The 10,638-nt window shown below is 39.5% G+C and overlaps 1 protein-coding gene across 1 annotated transcript in view; it reads left to right on the top strand.

Moving 5' to 3' along the window:
* The window catches only part of NDFIP2 (Nedd4 family interacting protein 2), an 82,874-nt gene that overhangs the window by 19,668 nt on the left and 52,568 nt on the right, over nucleotides 1–10,638 (top strand). Inside the window, exon 2 of the mRNA XM_012554153.2 lies at nucleotides 1,163–1,568. Coding sequence (XP_012409607.2) covers nucleotides 1,163–1,568 — 406 coding nt within the window. The remainder of the gene's footprint in view (nucleotides 1–1,162; nucleotides 1,569–10,638) is intronic.

Here is a 10,638-nt window from a genome sequence, read left to right as displayed (position 1 = left end):
GGCAGAGAGGGTTAGGAGCTGGTTGAATGGACATGGGGAATCAGGGGTGGAAAGGAGTGTGCTGTCACAGTATGGAGAGAGCAATTAGAGTCAAATAACAATGTATGTATAAATTTTTGTATGAGAAAAAATTTTTAAAAAAAGATAGCAAAAGTGGAAAGGAATAATGAATGCTCTTGAATAAAATTATCAGGAAAGTTTAAAATTTTTAGTTGATGATGTCTCAATGAGTTTGCCTTTATTGTATCTTGGCGATTTTAAACAGCTGATCAAGCTGATCCAGTGGCCGTCTTCAATCCAGGAACCTTCTCTAGAGAGGCCCGTAGGGTAAAGTAGGTGGGGCTCTAGATCTCTCTCCTGCCCTCTCTGGGGAGGGGGACCTCCACAGTAACATATCATTTAGGGAAAAAAAGTTCAGCATCTTAAAAAAAAAAAAAAAAATTAAGACTCTCTGAGCCAAATCACACGGAATCATAGTTTCCAAAGTATAGAAACCAGGTCTTTCGTGTTAAAAGATAATTTACCCTGCCCCATATAATCTTTCACTTGCTAGGGGAACTCGCTTTGCGCTAGAGAACACACGTAGCAGATCATGTGTGGTTAGCCAGGCACTGAGATGGTGTTAACAGTGCTGCCACGAAGAGATGCCTTACTGTTAAGCCCTTCGGAATTATGGATTTGGGTGTGACTACTAAATAGTTCATTATTTCTGTTCATTATTTTCTTGTATCTGTTCACTAACCTTGAGCACTAGAGCTCTTCTTAGAGAAGTGTAAGTATGTCTGAAGATTCCCTATGGGATTTTAACTTTCTAACAAAAATGAACAAACAAAAGATAAAAAACAAACCCTTACTTCACTAATGAGTTCAAATGAGGGTTTTAGGAATGTCCTAGAGATAAGTCTCTTCATTGTCCTAGGCTAGGTGAGTAATTAGTAGTGTTGGGTAAACAGGTGACCTGTCTTCAGGTGTTCTGGGAATGCGTCCCCTCCCTTCACGACGTCTCTGTGTCCTGTGATTGTGCACGCGACTCTGCCTGCGTGAAAGCTGTCCACACAGAAAAGTCCAACCAAGGACGGTGGTATTTTTTTCCGCTCTTTTTGCTACCACCCACTCCCGACAGGCTGACAACCTAGGCAGCTTTCCGGACTTCTCTTACTAGACAGCTTCTCGGACTTCTCTTATTTTTCCATCTCCTACCACCCAGCGAAACCAACCCACTCGCGACGCGGTTGGGGCCCCGGAGGACGCAGCGCGCAAGCGCCACCACTCTGAGCATGCTCAGTAGCGCCCGTCGGCCCCACTGCGCCCGGGAGCTTTTCCACGGATCCGCGGCGGACGCGGAGCTCTCGGCGGCTGATCCGGGAGCGACAGGAAGTGAAGCGGTTCTGCCGGGAGACCGCGGCGGCAGAAACAGAGGCGGAAGGGGCGCTGCGGCAGCGGCGGCGACGACGTCGATAGAGGTGGCCGAGGGGGCTGAGCGCCGAGGGGAGTCGCCCACTCGGAAGCCGAATTCCGAGCCGGGCAGGATGGATCTCCACCAGCCAGGCACTGGCCGCTACCAGGTGGTGAGTTCCCGGCCTCCTGCGCCGCCCCGGGCTCGGGACTGCCTCCTGCCGTGGCCTCGAGGGTCCCTTTCCTCAGGTTATTTGCGGAGGGGACGTGCTGGTTGACTCTTTTGACCGGAGCTTTTGCCTCACAGTTCTCTCTTCTGTGGAGCTTGCGTGCGACGGCTTAGTGACCCTTCCCCTCGCCCCAAGTCTTCTCCTAGCACTCCACTCACCCTGTACCCCACTGTAATACCACCCAGACACACACGCCTTAAAACTTGTTTTTGTTTTATTTCTGGCTTTCTCGATTATTTCTTTACTCCCTGACCCAGTCACTCTAGAGACATTTCAGTCAGTTGTCTCCTGGAAATGGTGCTGAGTTCACTTTACCTGCTGGGAAGGTGATCGCCGTCATTAATGGAATGGGAGGAAGGAGGTGTAAACACTAGGTAGGGTGGGGTGTGGATTGGTAATAATGTGGGGTAGGAATTGTGGAACTTTAGGAAATAGCCGTAGTGCTGATCTTGTTTCCGCAGTTAACCTTGTCATTTTGTCCTTTTCCGTTATGTTCGTTTCAAAAGTGAATGTATTCTTTTTTCCACCCCTGCATTTTTTTTGGGGGGGGGGGCAGAGAAAGTTTTTATTATTAGAAAAAATTTAAATCTTGTATTAAAAAAATGTTTTTCATGAAATACAACGTTTTCTAGTTTAATAGTGCGCCATGGAAGTCTTTGTATGTTGAAATTAGTGAAAAGTTGTTCCCGTATATTTTCAGTGTGAATTTTTAAATGTATTTGTTTCTTTATGTATTCTAGTGATGTTTATTGTTGTGTGCCGTCCGGTTGATCTTGACTCATCGCAACCCCATAGGACAGAGTAGAAATGCCCCCGTAGGTTTTCCATGGCTGTAATCTTTATGGAAGCACATTGTCACATCTTTTCTCCCGCGGGGCAACTGGTGAGTTCAAACCAGCGACCGTTTGGTTAGCAGCTGAGCACTTAAACCACTGTGCCACCAGGTTTCCTTGATGTCTGTTGGAGATTACTATTGTAAACCCTTTTTAAAATACGCTCAGCAGTAGATGACTGGTTGTAGCTAGCTGTTTTTCTGTACGCTTTCAGATGGTAATTTCGTTAAACCTGTTTACTGAGGGAGAGGAGAAAAACATCTGTTCGTAGTATTGGTGGTGCAGTTTTATATACTGTCTAAAATTTTACAAATGTAGATACGATAGTTGCAGATTTCACTTATCAAATCTATTTGCTCATGTAAGGCTTAGTTGTGAACCAAGAATTTCTATTAATACTTGCATTTTGACAAATAAGGATCCCGAAAGATGAGATCTCAATGTATGTAAATTTACGTATTCTAATATAAAAAAGTTCATGATGCTTTCATTTTCATCATATTTTTATATCCTGTAAAACCTCCAAAAAGACCCATATTCTGAGTTCTTGAAAATTTATCACTGTTTTTGGAAAAATATTATTGCTACCAGTATGGAAGAAATTTTTTCAAGTTGCATTGTATACCATTTTTGGTGGTTTGATTTTTTTTTTTAAAGAGACTATTCTTATTTTTGCAGATGTTAGCAAAAATAAAATGCAATAGATACAGACCAAATAACATTAGCAGTGGAATTTGTTTCTTTTTTCTAATCTCTTTTCTTTCTTGCTCCTATTTGTTTCTCTTAATAGCGTTGGCTGATTTGAATTCTTTCTCTTTTGGGTACTTTTGCTTGTTTTAATCAACCATGTTCCCATATACAAGTAACTGTTCAGAGCATTTTTAAGTGATGTAGCTTATGCCTTAAAATAATTTATTGTTACATTTGCTTCCATCATTTATGACTAGTTGAAGCTCGACTTGATTACTATTATTTTTGAAAATTCCTGAGACCAAAATATTGAAATTTGATCTCTCTGTTTTAAGATATTTCCTACTTGATTTATCTCAGGGCTTTGAACTGGTTTGAACCGGTTCAGTCATGGCCGATGAAGCAAAACCAGAACAGACTGGAATTTTTGCAGTTTGGGGCCTCTGGAACAATAACTGGAATGGGAAAAATTACAGGTCAAAGCCCTGGAATGGGAGACTTGGAAGAGGCGTAGTGAGTCATTTCAGGAGCCTGATGCATGGGATTGGATTATTGGCAGGACTGTGGAGCGTGACACACATTCAAAGGGGAGCAGTTGGCTGCCATTTTTGAGCAGGGCCCCGCTGTTTCCAATTCTGCTCAAAATCTGAGGGGCAGGAGATTTGGTTGCGATGCATTGTGTACGCTGCCCTTGTTTTCTAAGAGGGAGATTAGGTTTCTAGCAGGGCTTCAACCTGTTCGGTTATCCTTCTGGTTCACCCCAATTTTTAATAATTGGAGTCTGTTCCAGTTTCACTTCCTTGGCCATGACTGAACTGGGAAGAACTGGTTCGAAGCCGTGGTTTCTCTACAACTTCTTTAAAAATAAGTGGTGGACAGTATAATATTTTATTGCTCCCTTTGTCACCCTGGAGATGTGTACTACATAGACTTTAAATGGGTGGAGGCATTCCTTCAGAACAGAGGGCAAAAATCAGTCCTATAAATATAAATACTTTAAGTAGCTAAGACATCAGTTTGTTTTCCTTGTAAGGCAAACTGTTTGGGAATTTTGGCACAATTTTAATTTGGATTTTAATTTCTGTTACTGTGTAATTACATAGTAATTTCGTTTATCCAGTATAGCTTTTGTTCTGTTTTCTTTTCTTTTTTTTTTTGAGAAGGGCCTGATCTATCGCTTTATATTTATGTATATGCCAGAGACACTGATAAATTAAAGTTTCTAGTAGACTAGGTAGGGACCAGTCTGCATGTCTGGCTTATATGATAAACACCACTGTTTCGTGGCTGCCTTTAGTACCTTTTTTGGAAAGCTTTGGAATGATTAATTAACTGTATTGGTAAACAACTTTGGTCATTGAGTGTTAAGGGATGAGTAAGAAAGGAGACAGGCAAGGATACTTAGGGGTGAGATAGTATTTGGAGTTAATTTGTCACTTATTTAAAGAGTTAAAATTCAAATCTCCATACCTGGAAGTTGGAGCCCTGGTAGCACAGTGGTTAAGAGCTTGGCTGCTCACCAAAAGGTTGACAGTTTGAATCCACCAGCTGCTCCTTGGGAACCCTACGGGGCAGTTCTACTGTGTCTTATAGGATTGCTATGAGTTGGAATTGACTCGATGGCAGCGGGGTTGATTTGGTTTTATACCTGAAAGTGGTGATGCACAGGACTATCAGAATGACTCATGACCATTAACCAATGCACAACCTTCATCTGGAATAGCTTTTTCTGTAGGTTCTTTTTTCCTTGCATTGTTCAAAGGTTCTGAATTTTTTAAGGCAGAGGACAACAGTGGAGAGCTACAAAAAGAAGTTACTCTTCTAATTCCAGAAAGAGTTAGGTATGATACATTGTTCTGTTGTGTTATGGGAAATTCAGTTTTGCTTGGTAGGAAATGAGCAATGTTGCCAAACAATAAAGTAGTTGACTTGAGTTACAGCTGTTAGACCACGTTCTGACTTTGATAGTCTCTATTTTAAAGGATTATGTACCTACCCGAAGTTGACTACTAAGATCTGAAAGGTATTCTGTGTGCAGATTAAATTGGCAGTGTTGATTATAGCAGTAGTTCCCAAGCTGTATTCCAGAATGTGGTAATAGGTATCCCTGGAAGATTTACAGCATATGGTAGCATATTAAAACCAGGAGAAGTTCTGCGTTTTCAATTGTGAGACCTTGGCTTAGCACCCTGAAGCCACAGTTTCCTCTTATTAGCACCTATTTTATTAGAATTATGAGAATTAAATAAGGTAATATACGTGAAACATGTACAGAGACTGGTACATGGTTAATAAGTAATTATATATACTGAAATGCATATTTCAGTTTTTTGCTGATATGCCTCTTGTTTTATGTAGCAACATGAATGTCAAATAGTTCTTTGTCCATGCGAAGAACTATGGAAAGTCTAAAATTTGGTTTTACCCTACTTAGAAGCTAATAAGTTAGTCTGTTACTGTTTCATGGATCTGCCAGGGGACAGGAGACTCCCAGGTCAGAGAGACAAATGACATCATTACTTACGGCACAGCAAGCAGAACGAATATTAGCATATTTGTGTAGTTTTTCCTTGCTCCCAAGTTCCACTGGGGTGATGGGTCCAGATGAACACACGTAGTGGAGTTGCATGGCAGCGGAGGAATTTAGGACCAAGAGCCCAACACCTTGTTTTTTTTTTTTTTTTTTTTAGCAAGTAGCGAACATTATAGCAAACACCACACAAGCTAGTCTACCTCCCTCTGGGAGGGCAGTTACGTATTGTGATCGCCTTGACCTTTTTTGTTGCCTATGTGACTTATAAGAAACCACTCAGTATCAGGAGCTGGTTAAGCTTTGCAGGCTAGCACAGTCAGCAAGAATGTGTAAAGACACTCAGGTCTATGGCAGACTGCCTTGCCCAGCAGTCCATGTTCTGGATGAGATAATATATGGTGAATTTTAGGTGTACTTTTTTTATTTTGCATTTTAAAGAAATATTGCAGTCTTTTAGCTTATGTTCCTCTCTACTTTCTGCTTTCTTTTCTTGGCCTGGCTTGATTCCTTTCATCTTGTTTCCTTTGAACTCATCGATACCTGGTTTATATTCTTACCACACCTCTTTTACATCATCAAGGTCACCCAGTTGCTTAATCTAGTAGATGTTTCTGCCTCATCTTGCTTCATTTCTCTGTTACATTGACACTTTGAACTTTCTTTTTCTTATTCCTTATTCCTGATACCAAGAAACATTCTACTTCACTTTACTTCGTTGACTTTTCTTCTTTTCGTGAACTCAGTTTATATTTACTCCTTACTCCTTAAATGTTGATGCTTTCTATGGCATGAATTATTGCAACAGCCTACTTGCTGCTTTCTTCCTTCATCTTAACCATCCTTCAATGTATCATCTGCACTGCATGAGTCATATTTGTAGAATATAAATTTGATTTTCACCTTGCTCAAAAATGTTAGTGCCCTCTTAGTGTATTTCCTCCCAACATTTTATTCATAAAACTTTCAAATGTATAGAAAAGTTGAAAGAATTGTACAGTTAAACTCCCATATACCATTTGAAAATTAAAATTATCTACAGTTGTTAATACTTTATTATATTTGCTTTTTGTATATCCATCTAAATTTTTGATGCATTTTAGAGTAAGTTGCAGATATCAGTATACTTCACTGCAAACTACATGCTAATCACTTGCCTAGGGTTTAATATTTGTTTATGATTCTTTTTCTTTGAGGTAAAATTGACATATAGTAAAATGCACACATCCTGTGTGTCCTGTTGGGTGAATTGTGACAAATGCTGCATACACCCATGTAACCCAAACTACTTTCAACATATAGAATACAGATTGGCAAACCATGTTTCAACTTTTAATTTTTAAAATATAGTTTTATTGGAATACAGCCATGCCCATTCATTTATGTATTGTTGCTGGCTGCTTTTGTACAGATCCTGAAATATTTAATATTCTGCCCTTTACAGAAAGTATCTATTGACCCCTGATATAGAACATTACCACCACCCTAGAAAGTTCCTCATAACCTTTCCCATTCAGTCCCTACCCCCCAGGTAACCATTGTTGTGATTTTTTTTTTCCCGCTACAGATTAGTTTTGCCTCTTATAGAATTTTCTATAAATAGAATTATGCGGCATATAGTCTGCATGGTTTTTTCCACTCAGCATGAAGTTTTTGGAGATTGATCCATGTTATTGTGTATATCAATAGTTCGTCTCTTTTTATTGCTGAATAATATTTCATTGTATGACTATACTACAGAATATACTACTTCTGTTGATGGGCATTTGGATTGTTCTCGGTTTGTTTTGACTATTATTAATAAAGCTGTTGTGAATATTCTTTTTGTGGATATATATTTTTTCATTTCTCTTAGTGGAATTGCTGTGTTATCAGTAGATTTATGTTTAGTTTTATAAGAAACTGCTCGACTTTTTTCCAGAGTAGTTATACCATTTTATACTTCCATCAACAATGTATGATAATTTTGGTTGCTCCACAACTTGCTAAAATTTTTGTGCTGTCAATCTTTTTAATTTTAGCCGTTCTGGTGGGTTTACTGAATTTTTGATGTTGAGAATTCTTTTTTTAGTATACAAGATCCTTGAATGGGCTTTTCCATATCTGTACAGTGCCATATTTTAGCAATCTGTCCTCTTACTTTTATTCTCTAGCTTCTGGAGTCTAGCAGGACCTATTTACTAATTGTTCTTCAACTTTAATTTGTTCTCCCATCCTTCTCTGTCTTGATACATGTTTACTTCTCATCTGAAATTCTGTACTACACTCATCTGGTTTGTCTTATAAAATCTTGTTTTTAAATGTGAACACTCGTAATCTGAAATTGGAAAGGGAAAGTTTCTGGTATTTGTCATCTGCGTTGAGGCAGAGGAAAAATTGAGAATCAGTATTAGAGAACTTGCTGTTATGCTACATTATGTGTTTGCCTTTCTACCTTGTAGACTATGCTTTTCCCCAGAGGTGCTTCAAGGTTCTGTAAATGTCTGATTTTGATTTCATATTTAAAATAGATTTTAAACGTTTAAAAAACTGTAATTGAGGACATTCATGCTCAGATATATTTCATACCAAATTGTGACAGCTCAAAGCCCAGTATTGTTAATTCGTCTTGCCTAGGTAATTTGTTTTTAGACACACCCCAGATTAAGTTTCTCTTGCTATTTCGGTGCATGTAGTGAAATTATAAATGTATCATTGATTTGGTTGATTGAATGTAGCTCATTTTTTAAAAAAAAATCAGATCTGAACTTGTCCACTCACGTAAAATCATACAAATGAGTAGTTAGTGCATGTGAAACATGCTTGCTATCGGTCAGACATATTTGAACAGTACATGATCTAGTAGTGATGTAATATTTGTTTAGTAACAATAAAAAAAAAAAAACCAAACCATCTGCCGTCGAGTCAGTTCCAACTTGTACTGATCCTATAGGACAGAGTAGAAGGGCACCATACAGTTTCCAAGGTTGAAAGTGTTTACGGAAGCAAACTGCTACATCTTTCTCCCTGAGGAGCGGCTGGTGGGTTCGAACCGCCGATCTTTCAGTTAGCAGGCGAATGCTTTAACTGCTGTACCACCAGGGCTCCTCAGTAATAATTGCAATAGCATGAAAGTATCATTATAGATGGATTATGTGCTTATTTTATGTTTTGAGTGCCTCTTGTCAGACTTCTGTTTAAGATAAGATGGGGGCAGTTTTTAAGTATCATTATTGGTGAACTATAAAACAAAGGTCCTCTTGCTCATGTATTCATTTATTTAATATATAACAATTTGTGGAGTATCTCTGCTTGCCAAATTCTGTTTTAGGTGCTGGTGAACAAGATAGGTAGGTTTGTCTCATGGCTGATAGTTTGGTGGAAAGGAGACAGATAAATAAGCATAATTTCGGATAGTAATATGTGCTTTGAAGAAAGTAAAGCAGGTTGATGAGGTAAATAATAAATATTATCAACATTTATTGATATTTAATATATCAATAGTAAAAATAGTAACAGTAAAGCAGTAATTAGTTTGTTATGTCAGAGAATATGGCAAGACCTCTAAGTGCTTGATACATTTTAGCACATTTATCCTTAGATTAATGAGAAGTAGATGATGTCATGATCTTCATTTTGTAGATGAGAAAAATGAGGCACAAACAGGTTAAATAATAGTTCCAGCTATGATGGAACTGGTATTTTAGTTTTCTTTTTCTGTGTAGGAAACCCTGGTGGTGCAGTGGTTAAGTGCTACAGCTGTTAACCAAAGGATCAGCAGTTTGAATCCACCAGGCGCTCCTTGGAAACCTGTGGGGCAGTTCTACTCTGTTGTGTACAGTCGCTATGAGTCGGAATCGACTCAATGGCAATGGATGGATTTCTGTGTAACAGCTCTGAACACAGCATTTTATTATCTTTCAAGATTCTGTGGGTTGACTGTGATCAGTGGAGTGGTTCTTCTCCATGTGTTGCTTAGCTGGGGCAGCAGTCATTTTAGGCACGATTGGATTGTGTTTTGAGTTAAATTGTGTCCGCCCCAAAATATATGTTGGAGTCCTAGCCCCTATACATGTGATTTGATCCCATTTGGGTATAGGGTTTTCTTTGTTATATTAATGAGGCCTTATAGTGCAGTGGTTAAAATGCTTGGCTGCTAACTGAAAGGTCAGCGGTTCGAACCTACCAGCCGTTCTGTGGAAGAAAGATGTGGCAGTCTGCTTCTGTAAAGATTTAAAGCCTTGGAAACCCTATGGGGCATTTCTGTCCTGTCCTATAGGGTCACCATGAGTCGAAATCGACTCGATGGCAGTGAATTTTTGGTTTTATGGTGTAGGGGAGCGTCTTAAGCCAATCACTTTTGAAATAAAAAAGGCGCAAATTAGGTATAGAAGAAAGGAAGTACAAATGGAAGATGAATACCATGCCACATGAAGATATCCAAGGAAATAGGAACAGAAGCTGAAGAGACAAGAACCTTCCCTCAGAACTGACAGAGAGAAAGCCTTCCCCTATAGCTGGTGCCCTGAATTTGGACTTCCAGCCTCCTAAACTGTGAGAAAATAAATTTCTGTTTGTTAAAGCCACCCATTTGTGGTATTTCTGTTACAGTGGCACTAGGAAACTAAGACAGGTTGGAAGGTTCAAGATGACTCACTTATTTGGCTGGTGGTTGATGCTAACTACTGAGTGGGAGCTCAGCTGGGAGTATTGACTGAAGCGACTTGGTTCTCGTCTTTGTGCTCTCTTTATGTGCCCTGTCTGTGTGCTCTCACTGTGACCTCAGCTTCTCACAGCATAGAAGGAAGAGGAAGCTGCCATACCTCTTTAGACCTAGGCTTAGAAGTCTGGAATGTCACTTCTGCTGCATTCTGTTGGTCACAGCAGTCATAGGGCCAGCCTGAATTCAAAAGGGAGAAAATAAACTCCATCTCTGGACAGATACATGAAGGGAAGAAATTGATGATGGCCATCACTGGAG

Source organism: Trichechus manatus, unplaced genomic scaffold (genome assembly GCF_000243295.1).
Source record: "Trichechus manatus latirostris isolate Lorelei unplaced genomic scaffold, TriManLat1.0 scaffold00013, whole genome shotgun sequence".
In the NCBI taxonomy this organism is placed as follows: domain Eukaryota; kingdom Metazoa; phylum Chordata; class Mammalia; order Sirenia; family Trichechidae; genus Trichechus; species Trichechus manatus.
This window is presented reverse-complemented; position numbering and strand designations above follow the sequence as displayed.